Below are 19,566 nucleotides of genomic sequence, written 5' to 3' on the forward strand. Positions count from 1 at the left end.
TGGCATGAAATGGATCAAGTTAGAAATCTCGCGCAACAACACAATGATACCAAATAGAGAAAGGTACATTGAATTTGAAGAACTTATGATCAATAAATCATTAGTTGCCAAGAACCTAATTAAAGATATAGAAGTTGCTCTAGAAATGAGTAATGAAGTGGAGCAGGATATTATTTACAATTTCGAGAAAATGTCCTGCAAGATGGTAAGTCAATATTAGGAGTTGCTTCCTATAAATGTTATACTCTCTGAGTTGGTGTTAAGGCTTCATCAGGAGCTTGAATCTAAATAGTTTACAGTGGCTTCAATAAATAGATTTGTAAATTGCCAACTTTTTCTTGATAAGATGCACATTATTCTTGAACATAGATTAGCAACAGTAAGATATTTCGATGTCATCATCAAAATTGTTGCTATTGTGAGGAATACAACAAGTCCAGATCCTGATGAATTGCAGGAATCAATTAACAAATTCCAAGCTTTCATGGCCAAGAATAGAGAAGAACAAGAAGTGTCTCTTGAAACTTGAATCATGTCTTTGTTTTTTCGTAGAATATTTTTCCCTTTTTGACAAACTACATGTAATATCAAAACTTGTAATTACAAGTAGTCACATTACTTGTATTCTTGTAACTTGTAATTACATGTAAACAAATTACAAGTTGAAAGTCAATAGGATTGTAATTTGGAATAAGTCTTAGTTAGTTGGACTTCTCCCACTTTTTGCTCTTAGCCCTTCTCCTATATATTGGAGAGAGCTCTTCCTAATATTCATCTTTTTGGCAAGCAAGAAAACTCTACAAAAATTTACAACGATAAAAACTTAGCATTTTATACTTGTAAATTGGACTCTTAAGCAATATAAGGAGGACATTTGAATTTCAAACTTTGTGTTGAGGCTATGTTCATATATTCATTGTATTCTTATGTTACAGTGATATATTTTTCTGCGTATACTTGAGATTCTAGTAAGGTTGTTGCAAAAGAGCTTTAATCTGATTTCTTGCAGACTTTGTGCTGCAAATATTTAAGGTTAAATTAGCACAGTTAAGTGTCAAGATAGGAAAAGACTACGAGACTTTGTGCTTGTAATTGTTCTTATTCAATAGCAGTCTAGAGGTACATCATATTTATTATTGACAGACTTTGAGCTGTTGTATGTTGTATGTTGTATATTGTTATTATACTAATCATTTTGGAAGGTTGATAGGACAGTAGAAGAGCAAAGACCTTGATCTTTTGTTTCTACATCCCTATCCCGAGGAAGTGACGAAAGACTTTGCGCTTTCATGGAAACTTCTCTTCCTTTTGTATAAACATCTTTGTAATTGATAAAATTTCTTAAAAGTTTTTGTATTTGTTACTATAAGTCAAAGTTTCTTTTCTGAAAAAAGAGAAAAGAATATCATCTTTTTGAAAAGGAGAAAAGGATGTTATCTCACCCAAGTTAAAATAGTGTTTGTAGGTTATAGTTAATTTGTAATATTTAGAAGAATTAAGAAAGGGAGAGCCTTCCCTTAGAATTAGGAGAGTTTTTAACTCACACGTTGTGGCTGAAACCATAATTTTGCACGCCCTCCTAGGTGTACAAAATTTTCAACCAACACCTTTAATAATATCCACCCCCTTGCAAGAGATTGCACCCTTTTATTACTAATACTAATCGCTGCTCAAACCCAAATAGGTATCATCTTACATGTATTAATCATTATAATATTAACTATTTAATTATTTCTTAGATACTTATAATAGTCACTTATCTAGTCTAATCGATTTCGTAGATGGTATCTCTACTTAATGTTGCATAAATAAATGTAGACTCAAAAGATGATTGCAATTAAAGTCACTAGAAACAAACATCACTTTGATTAATCTCCATGTTGAGATAGAGGAATAAAGGACAAGGTTCCAACATCAACTTGCCAAACAAGCTCAGCTTACAAAATTGGAAAAAAATAAGTTGGCAAAAATAAAACAAGAAATATTTGAACTCAATGCAGCCCATGAAAAGAAAAAAATTCATCTTATGGAAGCAGTGCAGATGGTAAAAAGTGCATGAGGAACTGTTGTGACGTATTCACACATCGCCCCATTGCAAATGGGGACCCCTGCTTTTTGCCTTCTGGGGTGTGTTTTCTAGGTCTTTTAAGGTTTTTGTCTTTTAGCCTTTTCTTTTCGAGTGTCGCCAGGGGGATCACTAGGATGGCAGGCTCTGCTTGAGCCGAGGTGAGTCTTTGGGGCCCCAGAATTAGGGTTTCTTTGAGAGTCTTCCTTAGGGCCTGGTTTTTCTCTTGTTGCTAATTGTGTCTTGCTTGGTGAGTGAGTGTCATTCTTGAAGGTCCGAGCTAGGTCAAGTTGGTGAGTGATGAAGTCTGGAATGTCCTGATCCTGAAATTTGGCTGTCTGGAATGTCCTCATCCTAAAATTTGACTAGTCTGGAAAACTGAAGAATCCTCCAAAAACTAGATTTTGCAATATAACTCCTGGAGGTCCAAAACCACTCTCAAACATCCTGGCAGTATATATGGAATCCATAAAATGATCCTGACGGAGAGTCCAAAATGTCAAATTTCACTCCTGACCCTTCCAAAGGGTCTAGAGCGAAATTCTTGAAAACACTAATTTCTCCCTTAGCCAAAGTTAGGATCAAGATGGAGATGCATGAGGAAGTATCTATGTTTTCCTCCCAAGGAAGATAAGAGTTTGAAAAATCAAGAATCAAGGTCAAAACATGATTTTCGCTCCTGACCCTTCCAAAGGGTCCAGAGCGAAAATCCTTATAATCCTTGTTTTTTTTTCGTTATTTTGGCTAGGCGTTGGCTTGATGGAGGTTGAATGGGTATGTTTTTTCCTTGAGAGGGAGTTAGAAGCTTTGAAGAATCAAGATTTTAGCTCAAAAGGAGAATTTCGCTCCTGACCCTTCCAAAGGGTCCAGAGCGAAATTCCTTATAAACTTCATTTGCTCCCTTGTTTTAGCTTGAAACCTTGCTCCTTAGATGGAAAACGATCTATATTTGCCTCCAGGAGAAAATTGAAGTTTGAAAAATGAACAATCAAGCCCAAATGGTGATTTTCGCTCCTGACCCTTCCAAAGGGTCCAGAGCAAAAATCAACCTAAGACTCATTTCTTGCCTTATTTGACCAAATTTTAAATTGTAAGGCATCTTGAAGGGAAGAGTGGACATGTTTGGACGTTGGAAATGTTTGAAAGCTCTGAAAAAATGAAGGATTCTAGCCAAGAAGGGAAATTTCGGTCCTGACCCTTCCAAAGGGTCCAGGGCGAAATTCCTTACAAGCCTACTTTTTTGACCTTTCTTAGGCTTAAAACCTTGTTCCTAGGGCGAAGAGAGATGAGATTTTACCTTGCAATGAAGTTTCAAGTTGAAAGAATGATGATTTTTGGTCAAGAATGAGATTTTCGCTCTTGACACTTCCAAAGGGTCTAGAGCGAATTTTCTCAAAACCTCTCTTTGCTATTAGCTTTATGCTAGATCAAGTGTGGGCTAAGGTAAAATCAACAAGGAGATGTCGCTAAGAGTGACTTCAAGTTGCTAGAAATCATTGAAGTTGAAGGAATTGAGCCATAACAAGATTTTCGCTCCTGACCCTTCCAAAGGGTCCAGAGCGAAAATCCCAAGAGCACCTACTTTCTTTGCAAGACAAGTTAAAATTTTGATTTTTTGTGGCCTAGAGAGGAGTGTAGTGATGTGTCCTAAGTCTTGGAGGAGAATTGAAGTTGAAAGGATGGAGGAATAACCCTAAAACAAGATTTTCGCTCCTGACCCTTCCAAAGGGTCCAGAGCGAAAATCCTAAATCCACCTATTCCTTTCACATTTGTGCCAAGTCAGGCCTAGACAAGGATGATAGAAGCCCTTCAGACTGCCCTTGAATGGATTTTTGTCTCAAAAACTTATGATTTTGGGCTAGAAAGGGAAATTTGCTCCTGACCCTTCCAGAGGGTCCAAGGCGAAATTGTGTAAAACCTATCTTTTCCCTCAAATTTATGCCAAGTCTAGTGTGGGTCAAGATTAGAGGTGTCCTTAGGCATGTCCTTGAATTGTCAAGAGTCATCAAATATAAAGAAATGAGCTCAAAATGAGAATTTCACTCCTGACCCTTCCAAAGGGTCCAGAGCGAATTTTCTCAAAACCACCTTTTTTCCCAATTTTGTGCCAAGCCTAGTGCTGACTAAGGTGAGTTTTGATGGGAGAGGTCCTTAGAAATAACTTTGACCTATCAATGACTATCAAATGAGAAGGAATTGAGCCTAAAAAGTGATTTTCGCTCCTGACCCTTCCAAACGGTCCAGAGCGAAAATCTTAAAAACCATCTTTTCTTCCAAAATTTGAGCAAAGTCAAACCTGGACAAGGGTGAGAGATGTCATTTGGATTGCCTTAGAGTGGATTTTAGTCACCAAGAATGCAAATTTTGAAGCCAAAATGAGAATTTCGCTCCTGACCCTTCCAAAGGGTCCAGAGCGAAATTCCTAGGATCACCCTTTTTTCCTTGCAAATCAGCTCAAGTTTTTGGTTTTTATGGCCTAGATAGGAGTGAGGCGATGTGTCCTTGATCTTGGAGGTGGATTGGAGTTGAAAACATGAGGAAATAAGCCTAAAATAAGATTTTTGCTCCTGACCCTTCCAAAGGGTCCAGAGCGAAAATCCTAAAAACCATCTTATCCTCCAAATTTTGTGCTAAGTCAGGCCTAGACTAGGGTGAGAAAATCTATTTGGAATGCCTTGAAAAGATGTTTGACCTTCAAAAGTGTGAATTTTGAGCTAAAAGGTGAATTTCGCTCCTGACCCTTCCAAAGGGTCCAGAGTGAAATTCTTCATCTACATATTTCCTCCTTGTGTCAAGTCAAGACTAGGAGTCCTAAGGCGTAGTTGAGGTTTAAATGATGTTACTTTGCCTTGCAAGATGAATTGAAGTGAATTAAATGAAGAGTTGTGACCTAAAAGGTGAATTTCGCTCCTGACCCTTCCAGAGGGTCTAGAGCGAAATTCCCAATTTCACTCAAATTGCTCATGATAGAGGTGAAGGCATGGATCCCTGGGCTCTGGAGGAAGGAAAACTAGTGTGTGCTCGCCTTGGAAGGTATTTTGGAGAGGAAACATGATAGATTTTGTCCGAAAACGTGAATTTCGCTCGACACTTCGAAAGGGTCCAGAGCAAAATTCTTAAAAACCTCTCTTTTGCCTCAAATTTGCATCAAGATTGGTGTTAGTTGAGAATGAGGGCGTCCTTGGGCATGTATCTAAGCAATTACGGTTGCAAAGTGAGAACAATTTGAGCCAGGAATGCAAATTTTGCTCCTGACACTTCTAGAGGGTCCAGGGCGAAATTCTTATAGGGCCTGTCCCTGGAAAGAATCTTGAACAAACTTCATTTTGATGTCTTCTTGTTGATGATTTAAGGTATAAAATGCTATGTTAGAATAAATATATTATGTGTCCTTAATCATCTTATGGTTTGTCTTTCAGATGAAAGAAGACTAGGCCAGATCAAGGACGACCTCCACAAGACCAGACCAAGACAAGGACGACCTTCTCCAGTCCAGCATCAACAAGGACGACCTTCTCCAGTCTAGCATCATCAGGGACAACATCTTCCAGTCCAGCATTCCAAGGAAAGGTACACCATCCATCCTGCACATCAAAGACAAAGGAGGTCAGAGCAAGGATCCATTGAAGAAGCAGACAGTTTCAGAAGAGTTAATTAAAGTTAGCTTCTCAGCATCATCAAATTGAATATCTACCAAGTTGCAAGTGTCAGACAAAGTGGCATCCCAGTCATCACTCCTCCAGTCGGATTGGTCCACCTCATCGTACCCAGATTCAATGTACCTGACTCATTAAAGATGGCACTAACTTCAATGTACCTACCCCAGTTATCCATTGGTCGAATATTCCAGAGAAGACATGTGTCCAAATAATGCAATTATTTCATTGGCTAGAGTTGAGTTGTTGTAACAAACCCTAATTAGGGTTTTCATTGTAAAATCTTGGCCATTGATCTCAAGTTGATCTAAGCCATTGAATTGTATTGAGGGCACTATATAAGCCCTGGCTCCTCATTTGTAAAGGTTGATGGTTAGCTAACAGACAATAGTTAGTCAATAGTTGATAGTCGGTGAATAGGTAGTAGAAATGCAAATAGAATAGCAATTAGAGTAGACTAGGAAGAGAAGACAAGACATTGTTGCCTCAATTGTAAAGACTTCTTTTTCATTGAAGATATGGTGAAATATGTCGTTTCGTTGCAATATGCATGGTCTCTTGTTGAATCTTCATTTTAGATGATAGATAATTAAATTGAATGAAAAAAGTTGTTGAATGCACCTGTGTGGAATCCGTCTAATCCATACCACTAGCCTCTTACTGATTGTAAGTGTGCCCTGCGTGGTCAACTGGCATAAAATGAGCTTAATCTCAAGTCGCCACACGTCTATTGTTCATGCATTAACTTGAATGATGATCAGTATCTGATGGTGTCCGATTTGAATATATTTGAAGCATCCCCTAGAAGATCGCACTGAGTTGGTGTTGAATTGTTCAACCTGATGGTGAGACCTGGCCCAGTAGGACTCCACCTAGTCGTCCATCCATCTTCTCGCATTCTAGGTAGTAGAGTAGACTTCCTGAACCCTACATCTTTTGTCATTTGTTTGTCTTCCAATTAGTTAATAGGCCTGTGATTCCAGCAAATCAGACGTTTAGGTCGTCAAGTGTAAGTCCCCTTGTGATTCCAACAAATCACATCATACCACAAAGAGCTTATCCATGAGTAGAGAACCTACATACAAAAACCTTGGAGTTGCCTCGACTGATCCTTCGGCGAGGTCTTCAGCAGTCGGGAAACTTTGCTCAAGAGAGGATAAGGTACCTTTAGGTATTTTATTCTGTGTTCGCATGTGCATAAAAAAAACACATCAACAGGAACCTAGATTAATTGTCAAACACAACCTCAAAGAAAGCACAACAGAAGTATACAGGTTCAGGACTACTGCTCATAAAATACACATTCCAGGCACACATCTTCGAATCCAGCAGCTGCTGAAATCCCTCCAGGTAAATCTTTTCCCTTGATGATTAGTCTTTTTTCTGTAGGCTGAGAAACTAACTTTTCTTTTGGGGCTGATGATGTAATTAGAACTAAATACACTCGTTATGTTTTGCTAGTAGCTGACTGTTTTTAGCATTGTTATTTCTGTTCATGACTGCAAATATTAGTCTTAACTCTTATCAGATGAGTAAATAGAACTGAATGGTTATTTCATACTTAAGAATCCAATTGCATAGACTTAAATGATCAGAAAATAGAAGAATAATAGAAACTTATGTTTTCAAAATGATAAAAAACTATATTTTGAAGATAATAGATTTCAATAGCAATAGTAGAAAGACTACTCACCTGAGAGATCATGCCAATTACAACGAGGTGACCATGAATTGCAAGGGCATTTAAGCACGTGTTAAACATTTCTCCTCCAACAGATTCATATACAAGATCAACACCCTTAGGAAACTCCTTTTTCAAAACCTGTAGAATATATTTTGTTTTGTTTAGTTTCATCATGTTTTGAAGACATGAAACAAAGCGTAGTTCTAAACTGGCTGGTTTCAATCAAGTGTGACTGACCAATAATATGATTGAAAATACTAGATGTCATTTTAAACTTTCAATTCCAAACTTACAAACAAGAGGCAGCTTATAACTATAATAAAACATTTTTGGTTTGAAACATGAAATAATGACCAGATATATGAAATATAATTCACTTAAGTAATGACCCTACTACATTCTCACAAGGAGTGAAAAAAATGCAAATATGCAACAGATATTTACAATATTGGATATCTAATAGTTAATTCTATCAAGAAAATCTTCTGCAATCTTCATCCGTGTAGCAGCCAGATGGCTGGATCCAATGACATGCATGGCAACCAATCAAATTATTCATTCAACATAGATTGACACTAACATCCACATGCTCTGAATCTTCAAACATCCTACTTCCAACATATAGATAAACAAAGAAAAATTGTTTTTTATAGGGCCCCTTCTAAATTTCTCCTACCTCTATTTTAGACAGAAATAGTTTGCCCTATTGATCCACCAAAAACTTCAAGCTCTTCTCTCAAAAGTAAAAAGGATTTAGGTCACAAGTGACTATAGCATGCAACACCCCCATAAACAAGAAAGAACTCCAAATGAAGGCACAATTTTGCTTTCAAGTTTCATTGGGAAGAGTTTCCTACAGTTATAGAATAAAAGCTAACAAATTCAACTTGGGTGCCAAACAGCCACTAAAACGGATCTTAAACAGGGAGCATTGGATGAGTACATCAATGGTATATAAAACCTTGTATCAAGCATTCAAGAATTTGGGACTATTAAACTAATAGATCCAAAGAAACATACTCGTATGAAACATGTTGAGCCTGAATTGACGAACAACTCAAATTTTGTTTAAGCCCAACGATGCCCAAAAAGCATACAAAGTCCAATATCATAATTAATATTGTAACAACTAGCATTCATGTTGGTAATCAATGAAGGTGCACACACCCCATTGCAAATGGGGACCCCCCACTTTTTTTATTTTTTGTCTCAGGAGTTTTCCTTTGCTTAGTTGTTTTAACTTGGCAATAGTCGCAGCTTTAGCCTTTTGCTTATGAGAAGGCTGTCTTGTTAGTCCAGGATAGCGTGAGTGTTGAGGATGCAATGTCTTGTCCTTGCTGTGCAATCAAGTCAAGAAGTCATGTTTCATGTCCAGAACCCATGGTAGAGTGTCAGAATTGAAGTTTGGAGTTAAACTACCAAAGTTGCAAAGTCTTGCAGAATTGTCAGGATGAATGAAGTTGTGAAAATGTTAATTATATGTCAATATTGTAAGGATTTAGGAATGTGATGCCTAGACAAGGGAAACTCCTTGTCAAGGTCCAATTTGATAAGATCACGGATGTAATATCCCTTGGCTAATCTGACCCTGTTTCACTTATTGAACCCCCAAGGAATATTGTCAAACACTTGGCATACAATGTTTGAAGCCGCTGTAGTGAATTCTTATTTGTCTTCTTTGGGTTTGTAGGCTGCAAATGAAGTTATGGAAAGCTTCTAACAATGTAAAGTTGTTATAGAAATGATATGCTAGCTGTTTTAGAGCTTACACACACATGAAATGACTGAAATTAACTAGTACAGCTAGTAGACATTAAGACAAACACTTGTCATGCATCCCAAAGTACACCTACAGCCATTAGGCATTTAAGCAAACAGTTGGCATGAAAGCTAAGTGGCTGATCAATGTTGAATGTCAGACATAATGCACTTACAGCAGATTAGACAGCTGTTAGACATTTCTACGAAGATTTGGAATGCATTCTTAGAGACCATAATGCACTTACAGCAGATTAGACAGCTGTTAGACATTTCTACGAAGATTTGGAATGCATTCTTAGAGACCATAATGCACTTACAGCAGATTGTCATTAACACAAACACATGTCATACATACATGTAATTCCCACGTGCCAATGAGTGGTACTAACAGCAATAAATGTAGCCTCCAACAATCTGAAAATCGCTCTTCAAACCCCTTTAAATTTCTGTAGATTAACTCTTCTAAAATACATTAGTACTATAGCATTTACTATTCATGGGTACTGTAGCACATTGTAGCAGCAAATAAACCCTTTGTATGATGTTCTCAGTCTGCCATATACATATGCCCTCAACTACGCCAATAAATCTGAAAATAAATCTCCAATCAGCACAATGTCAACTTCTGGATGAAGCCAACCCTAGGAGCAACTTCAGATGAATATCTCACACCCTCAGATTGCTGATGCAATGAAGTCTTCATGTTCTCCAATGCCGATACTCCGGACAAGCTGCAAAAACCCCAGCTTCTTCTCCAAAGCCAAGAGACAAGTTTTCTCATCAAAAATAACAATGATCAATTCCCCCTTCTCTTCTTTTCAAAAGCCTTATATATATTTCCCATGAGGGTTCGATTTTCTCCAATAAGGCATTAAATTAATTAATGATATTAAATGACATTAAATGATATAATATTTTCACTTTGTCATTTAATATTTCACCTTGGTAAAAAAGCCACAATTAATTAATTAAATGGTCCCCTTTAATGATACTTGGACCCTTCCTTAAGTTGTAATATAAGATTATATTATAACTTAATAATATAAGCTCAAAACATTAATGTTTATTTACATTAATATCTCCATTAATATTCAACATTTTTGAATGCCGTCTGAACTGGGAGCTGACATGATGAAGCTGCAAATGACCATACCCCCTTTACTAAAAATAGCAAGGGTCCATCTCTAACATCCCAAGACTTACTAAAAATAGGAAGTAGAGCAAATGATGTCCGAATGATGCCAAACGAAGACCAAACTGAAGCACTCTAAACACTGGAGATGATACCAATCCTCAAGAGACCCTCTATCCAACACATTAGCCTACGATGGTCAGGATAATAGGCTAATCTCACAAAATCCAAGTCTGCTAAAATGGGGACATTACAACAGAAGAGTGAAGATTTTTTAAAAGTCATTGTCTAATTGAGGAAATTCAAAATTGAAAGCTTAAAGGCCTTAGGTTCAATTATAAAAATGCTAAAATTATGGATTCAATCCTTGGCACATTTGGGAATTTCCTTAGGCAAAGTGTGCATTTTGATGTTTTGACCCTTGACATGTCTCATTTGCGCCCAAGATTTGATGTTTTGTCCTTGGACATGTCTCATTTACGCCCAAGATTTGATGTTTTGTCCCTGGACATGTCTCATTTGGCCCCAAGATTTGATGTTTTGTCCTTGGACATGTCTCATTTATGCCCAAGATTTGATGTTTTGTCCCTGGACATGTCTCATTTGCGCCCATGATTTGATGTTTCGTCCCTTGACATGTCTCACTTGTGCCCAATGTAAATGTTATTCAAATTTATGTTCAAATCTGAAGTTGTAAGAATTTAGATATTCTTTTACTGTTTTATTGACTGTTCCTTCTTATATTGCAGATTGTTGTAGACGACATTTATTGATTTCAATGATCGCTGCAGCATTCCTCACAGCATATACATATATGTGATGCCCAACGATCAAGGCATGCCTTGACCGGACATGTCTCTTGACATGCCCGATCAAGACATGTCTTGATCAGTTCACAAGCACCGATTCACTAAAATGTTTACCGATAACTATCGGTTCAAATCAAATGCTATTTAATATTAACCGATAACAAATCGGTATGTTTCGAATGCTATTTGATTATTATAACAACCGATAACAAATCGGTATGATGCAAGTGTAATACAATAACTATTATAGTTATCATATGATAACATCAATCGGTGCTATCATATGATAACTATGATAGATATCATAAGTCCGATCTGTTTAATTATAATCATACCACAACATATGAAATATGGTCATAGCATGATCGATGACATTTGGTAATGATGTCCAAGTGTCAAAATGTGCAATCCGATGCTTGGACTGTGAAATGCATATAAAGATGATTATAACAAGTTTATTCACTCAATCATGAAGTCTACCATGAGCTTGTAGTTACATTGATAAGGTAGATGATTGAACGACAGATAAATGAAGTCTCTCATTCAATCATTTATCTTACCGAAGCTACTTAGTTTCAACACCTAGGATTTGATGTTTTGTCCTTGGACATGTCTCATTTGCACCCAGGATTTGGTGTTTTTGTCCATGGACATGTCTAAATTGTGCCTAGCATTACTCATCTAGCAATGCAATGATGTTTAGTCCCTATCATGGCCTCAAATGCACTCATCATCATTTCATTTTGCTTGGCTTGAGGTCCTTAAACATGTGGAAATGGCATTCGTTCCTTGTCCTTCATGTCACCTAATTTGTGCCTAGGTTTGCTTGCCTTAGCATCGAATTGCATTATTGCATTGTCCTTGCCTAACATGGATTTGCACCCTTGATTTCCATTTTGTCCCTACACACCATGAAATCCCGCCCTTGTGTGTGATCCTTGCATGCTATGGAAATGCACTTAGTGTATTGTCCTTTTATCCCTCTCAAGTATGCCTTGCAATTTTTGTCCCCGCATCCCTCTTAAACCTGCCTAGGGGTTGTCCCTATTATGAATTTAAATGGGCCTTCATTAGTCCCTCACCATTCCTCAAACCCGCCTAGGATAGTCCTTGGACACATTACAAATTGTGCCCAACTTAAGTGTCCTTGAGCAACATGAATTATCGCCTTGTCCCTCTCCTCACTTCAGTGGCACTTTGGATTTGTCTTTTTACCCCATGGAATCCTACCTAGCATTCTTGTTTTATCCCTGCCATAGGTGGAAATGTGCCTACATCAATTTATGTCTTTTCCGACATCTAAAACCTGCCCAATATGAAGATTAGTGTTGAACAATGAATTTGGATCATGAATGCAAGAGTTTGAGCTTTACTTTATTATCATAATCCTCTTACATTTAATTTCATTTAAGCTATGGCTCAAGATATTCCTTTGTTTTTTCAGGTTTAGTGCAAGGTGAAGATAAGGATATCAATAACACATTCCACATTCTGAAGAAACTTCACAACATAAAGGAGGATATCAACATCTCTAGTTCAGAACATGGAGAGAACTTCATAATGATGGCGAACAAAGAAGTAACAAATCTAGAACAACATCAAGACTTCAAGGTATGGAGGAGATCAACATATACTTCACAATTTTAACATTGCAAAGGATGATGTTGCAATTATCTTGAATTTCCTTTGGAGATCCAAGATTCCAAGCCAACAGGGTAATCCCAGTCAAGGACATCATACACATGAAGATCAAGCCTAGACATCATGAAGTCAAGATTAAACATCATCAAGGTTATTACAACAAAGAGGTAGGGTGTCCAAGGACAATGCAAGGTATCACCTAGAATTCCCAAAGTTTGAAAGTGAAACATGATCAAGGAATGGAGATAGTTTCAAAAGAGTTAGTCAAAGTTAGAGGCTTGATCACCTAAGATGATACAATTTGAGAATATGTCTCATCATCATCACAATGGGCTTGGAAATGTTGAGTATCAAGAGATATTGCCCGAACACATGCACTTATTTGTGATGAGCTACAAAGAGCAAGATGATTCGGCACCTAGTCACATTTAGGCCAATCAAATTGTATCATGTCAACATGTCTAAGTACATTGAACCTAATTTATCTAGTGAAGGAGCAAGTGACACATGGCACTATATCAAATATTATTCTACATACCTAACCTCATTTATTATTGGTTCACATTAAAAGATGGACATATCTCCAATACAATGTAATTTTCTCATTGGTCAAAGGAAGTTGCTTGTAACTTGTAACTAACCCTGATTAGGGTTTTCTCTTGTAATCTTGGCCATCCATCTTGAATCAATCTAAGCCATTGAATTGTAATGAGACCTCTATATAAGATTCAAACTTCTCATTTGTAAAGGTTAATAGTTGATCATTAGTTCATAGTTATCGGTAGAGTAGGAGGAAGATCGAAGATGTTCCCAAGACTTGTGGAATTAATACATGATTTTCATTGAAGCATGGTGGATCTTTATGTGTTGTTTCTACAATTTGCATGATTTCTTGTTACTTCTCAAATTTAGTTGAATTTCATTGATCTTACAGGAGAAATGCAATGATATGTGATGAATTCATTGGTTCATACCATTTGTAATTTGCTGATTGTAAGTCGCAATGCATGGTTAGTCTAAACCTCATCAAGCACAAGTTCGATTGTGGATATTCACTTATATTGTGCCAGTCTTGGGTATTTGATGAATGTTCATAATATGAAAATCCTTTGTAATCCTTTTGAGATTACATCAGTTTTGCGTAGTTGTTTCTACATGGCGAAGCAAGGCTTGATTATGCAATCCGTCTATCAAAGTGTTATCCATTATCATCATTAGTCTTAGGATTAGATTAGATCTCTTAACCCTTTCCCTTTTGTCCTTTATTTTCAAAGTCAATTAGTTCCATGTTCCAGCTAAGATTCATAAGCGTAACTCCCTTAGTGTTTGCCAACATTATCACATCATGCAGTGAATCTATCCAAAACTTAAAGTCGATTGTTTGCATTGTAAACCTTGGAGTTGCCTTATTTGATCATATTCTTTAGCATATGAGATTTCTTTGTTCAAGAGAGGATAGAATATTTAGTATTTAATGCTGTGTTCAAGGTGACCTAAAAAGCACATCAACAGTGCATCTAGTCAAAGTTCTTATTATTGCATGGTCCTCCTTGTAGGCTCCATAGTCATTCTAAAGAAAATTTGCACTAAGCAAATCAGCATTAACAGACAAGCAAGGCTAGAATCTTCACTCCAATTGGATCTGAAGTCAAGGAGATACAAATACTAATATGTGAAACATCTGTTGAGAACCTATGAAGCTAATTTAGGACTAATGGACCTGTTTTCACAAACAAATATCCATTGTGGAAATTGAGATTTCTAGCAGCCACAATAGCTTGAAGCTAGGCCATGTGCAGAGCTTGTTTAGAATTAAAATAGGTTTTAAAGAACTTCAACAAATACTTGAAAGGAGGACTCCAAACCAAGACACAAATGATATTATTCTGCTAAGTTATTTGAGAACAGAGAAACGGGACTCGCCGGCGAGTCCGAGTCCGAGTCATGCTCGCCGAGTCTCTGGGGCTCGGACTCGGACTCGGACTCGTCCGAGTCTGGAGAGCAAACTCGCTAGACTCGCAGAGTTGGCGAGTTTGGCTCAAACTCGCCAAACTCGGCGAGTCCCAAGCCTCACATTCAGCTACTGGCTGGGTTACTAAAATGACAAAAAAAATACATTTTAAAAAGTTTTTTTTAAATGAATGGTATCGTCTTTGTTCACTAAAACCTTCGCCTGAGAATGAGAAAAATTAGGGTTACAACATGTCAGCCAATAGAAAAATAACACCCGACACCTTTATTAAATATCGCGAAGGGGAGCGCGCAAGGGGCGCTGCCCCTTGACCCCACCTTGGGGGCGCTGCCCCCAAACCCCCGTCAAAAAATATGGGGGGAAACTGCGTCGATAGAAGTAGGGAAAATTTAAGCTCCAAGTCTGACACTGATTGGATCGACTAGGTAGATATAGAGGTTGAGGCTGTAGCCATGGCAGAGGAGGAGCGGAGAGCACAAGCACAGACAGGAGATTTAGAGGCAGATAGTGACACGGATGTTCCTAATGTTGGTGAGAATGGCATGGTGTCATGGGGAGCAGCTATGACTATCGAATCATCCAGGACCTACCTTAGACGCCTTCGCAGGGGGCCGAGGCCGGAGGGTGCAGGCTCCTCTGAGCCATAGGCTTATAGTTGTATTTACCTTTGGTATTTGTATGAAACATTTGATGATGATCATATGATGACATGGATTTTTTATTCCATGAGTTTTGTAATATTGTATACATTTGACAATATTTATATATCTATGTTTGTTATTTCCTTCAGCTACAATTTGCGTTTATGCTTATGTGATTGATGTATACTTGTGTATGTAATCAAATGAGCCGAGTTTGATGATGTTATTGTGTCTTTAAGGTGTATTCAATAAAGGGTGCCTGAAACAAGTTTTAAATCTTTAAAAATCTCTAAATTTCTTGAGTTTTTCACTTTCCCGAGTCCAGCCGAGTTTGGAGCCGAGTTTGACGCCGAGTCCCGAGTCCGAGTCCGAGTCCGAGTCCGAGTCGGCCTTTGTCGAGTCCGAGTCCCGTTTCTTTGTTTGAGAATCACGAACAGCTTACTAAAACATTTTAATTTTTCCTTGTGAGGACGAACAAAACAAAATAGCATATAACTTAAAAACATTCTTCAAATTATACAGGAAGCTTACTTAAACAAAATCTTAACTAACCCATATAAGATCAGTTTATGGCTAAAATGACAATTTTTAGACCACATACAAAATTTGTCTTGGGAGTTTCAAAATGCAATAGAAAATAAACTAATCTAATGGATCTAATTTTGCTTCTTGGGTACGAGCACAAGACAACATTTTATCCACAAAAAGCCAAAGATTTTGTATCTTTTGTGACACTTGAACAAATTAATGTACTATAAACACACACAATTACAATTTCTAGCTAAATTGAAGGTACTAAGAAGTATGAACACACACAAGGCTTCACAAATCAAAGAATCTAAATATTGTATAAAAAACTACCAACAATCACAATACAAAGCCTGCAATTGTTAATAATATATATTCAACGAATGAAATCTTCCCCACAAGACAATTTACAATGGAGTCGATAAAATTACATAAACCATTACAATTTCATCACACAAAGAGAGCTTCAACAGTAAAATTTTGACCAAATACTAGCAATATTTAACATTAATTTGTCCCCAACATAATACTCATATATATAGGGTTTGAACACATCACTTGCACAAATTGCATCTCTTCAAAAATCTAAATTTGCATTGCAATAAAAAATGCATGAAAATTGATAATAGATTTGAATACATCCACAAGATAAAGCTTTGATGCAGAGCATCTATCACAAACCATTAAACCTTCAAGGGTATTACTGACCCAAAACTAATACAAGACCTTCAACTTGACTCAAGAGGCATATAACAAGATTAACCTCTCTTCTCAACTCCAAAACTCATAATCTGATCACTAAGTGACAATACAAACGATATTCATCCATTCTACAAGGCAATTACAACATAATATTTACACAAGAACTGTCTACCAAGTACTTCTACCATATGCCACCAATCAACCCCAAACCACTTTCAAAATTACACCAAATGTGAGCCTCCATGGCTCTGTGACAGTCACAGATTCCTTAAAACCTTATGACAGTTTGAGGGTTTGATGGATAACCTTTGTCAAATCTCCTCCAAATTGTTCAACCCCCTTGATCTTGACCAAACATGGTTTTATAAACCATTACAAACTAATTTCAACTCCTTCTAAGTTCTCCAACCAACTCATGACCGATGGATGACATTTTACATCTTTTTTGGCACTTTTGGCAATGTTGCAACTTTGCAATTTTTACAATTTTTTGACAAATGTCCACTACACTTGACCCTAGCCTTCATGGATACCCCTAACATGTTATAATGGATTAAATTTTATCAATTACAACATTTGAAACCTTTTTGGATGTTCTTTACACTTTGACCACAATTGACCCTATCAGAACCTCTTAAGTCTCTTGGCACAAAATGGCTCATCAAGCCTTACAACATGAATTGTTTTGATACAGATGGTCTTTTGCGACCTTACAATCATTAATGCAACATTACAAATAAAGAAAAATGTGGTTTGTCTTCATGATACATCTCCATGGCCAGGTGCCCCTGCACCAAGCTTATCCTGTAAAAATTAAGTTCAACTGAAACAAAAGATCACTTTTCATATAACTGTCCAAAAAATAACTTTGTTGTAGACAAAGCTGATCCTGTTGTTCGACATGGCTGAAAGTTAGCAGTTTGCACACTTTCACAAAATAGCAATATATGTTATACAAATATAAACAAATAAAATGACTTTATGGGGTTCGACGCCAACTTTGGGGAGACAATGTAGCTTAGTAGTAGATTAATTTAATTAATTACTTCTTAAGTTATTATATATATTGCCGTACATTACGTTTTCATTTCTTCTTTATTACTAGTTGATTTCATGTTCTTTCATGGCTTGTCCTTATTTGATTTTATCTCTTATTGTCTTTTCTTAGCATAGATAGCAATTCTTATTTTATCTTTTTTTTTCTAGTCCTATCCATTTCGTACTTTGAACCTTGTGCCACTTTCCTCCTCCCCTCTCCTTTTACATGGTTCTGGTCTGCAACCATTCATTCTCTATCTGTCTTAGGTCTCTATCATCCTGATGATGGATCAAAGAGTGTGATCCAAAATGTTGAAAAAAAAACTCAGACACGGCCTAATCTAGAAGTAGCATCAAAATTTGAGACATACGATGTTTAAAATCTAATTAAAAGTGAACCCTAAAAAGGGGCATGGCCCTTTGGGGGGCTATTTATTTGAGTTTTAGCTCATTTTCTCAAAGACTTGGCATTGATATTTTGAAAACAGATTTGGCTGGTTGAACTTGTTCATCTTGTGGCTTTGTAAGGACGAAAACCCTTGCAAGGAACATCCTCTACGTTAGTGAAAGATCTAATCTAGAGGATTCATCATTGATTTCACTCAAGAGTCACAATTGGGCTTTGTTGTTGAAGATTTCAGTTTGCAGTATTCATTTTTTGAGCATGGAAGATTAAAAAAATTCATTGTGGAGGCAAGGAAGGAAGCATTGGAGGATTTAATTCTAGACATTCTCCAAATTTGCTAGTCATACACTCCCCTTGGCTGGTCACACTTCTCCTATTGCTGGTCATACCATTCTAGAAAGGGCGATTAAGCTCCTAGACGTGGCGTCTAGGGTTCTTGGGGTTTGGGTGAAGGATTGATGGTGCCTAGGGACAAGCATCTCACAGATATTCAATTTGCAGCATTCAAAGTTGATCTGCAAAGTTGGCGTCTAGGTTTTATGATCCTAGTTTGTTGGGTTTCTACAATTTATCAATATTATTTGTAATCAGCAAAAGGGTATGTTTGATATTTTGTTGTAATGTGATTTCACCATCTAGGCATCTTTAGTTTTGATGATATATTTTACTTTTAGGCTATTGATAGTTGTGGGTTAGGTTGTGAGTAGTTGAAAGTAGTGAATTTGGAGAATTATTTCAGTTGTTTTATTTCTGCATCATTGTCTATTTCTATAAAACCATTCAAAATAGAAATAAAAAACTGTAACTTTTATATCAGAGTGAAAGTAAGCAGCAGAATAAACATTTTGAACAGGTATTCGTTATGCAGAAGTCAAGAAGGTGTATGCTGGGTATTTATTTATTTTCGTATTCCTCTTAGATGCATATCGCAGCACTTTCCACGTCTTCTATCCACTCCAATTTTCATGAACAATGAAACTATATACCCGACTTAGGCGGATGAGGAGACACGACTCTAATCTGGGTAACATGACTTCAGGAAAGCGTACAAAGTTGCTAAGCAGACCAATATTAACCAACCTTGATTATACGTTAGGTAAATGAATCACTGACAATTATTTAGCAAATAAAACAATCGGTAGTTAAGACAGCGATAATCAAATGAAGAGGACAATGCGAATCAGCAGTAGTAAAAACAAACAAATAAAATGCTTATTATAAAGCAATACAGCAGTCAGGTGGAAAGAGAACTGCTACTATAACATCAACAAAAACAACAAAAAAGGATACATATTACACACAACCTTCACTAGAAGCTACTGGGAGAATAGGGAGGTGCACCAAGAAGCAAATTAGGCTTGTTCAAATTTTTGCTATTGTAGATGCAAAACAAACTGTCGAAGATGAAAAGTAGCAATGGCAAAAGTTTGGATGCACAATTCTATCCAATGGGTGGACAGTTGGAAGGAACTGCACCCTCAATTTTCAGGTGGCTTCAAATGGTTATTTGATTTCCCTAAAGTCAATTAA

At 37.0% G+C, this 19,566-nt stretch overlaps 1 protein-coding gene across 2 annotated transcripts in view; it reads right to left on the bottom strand.

Annotated features, from left to right (window-relative positions):
* LOC131034248 (uncharacterized) overlaps positions 1 to 19,566 on the bottom strand; it is a 310,534-nt gene that overhangs the window by 83,873 nt on the left and 207,095 nt on the right. For both annotated transcript variants that reach the window (XM_057965668.2, XM_059218164.1), the window contains one exon: positions 7,416 to 7,544. In XM_057965668.2, coding sequence (XP_057821651.1) covers positions 7,416 to 7,544 — 129 coding nt within the window. The remainder of the gene's footprint in view (positions 1 to 7,415; positions 7,545 to 19,566) is intronic.

This window comes from Cryptomeria japonica, chromosome 3 (assembly GCF_030272615.1).
Source record: "Cryptomeria japonica chromosome 3, Sugi_1.0, whole genome shotgun sequence".
Lineage (NCBI taxonomy): Eukaryota > Viridiplantae > Streptophyta > Pinopsida > Cupressales > Cupressaceae > Cryptomeria > Cryptomeria japonica.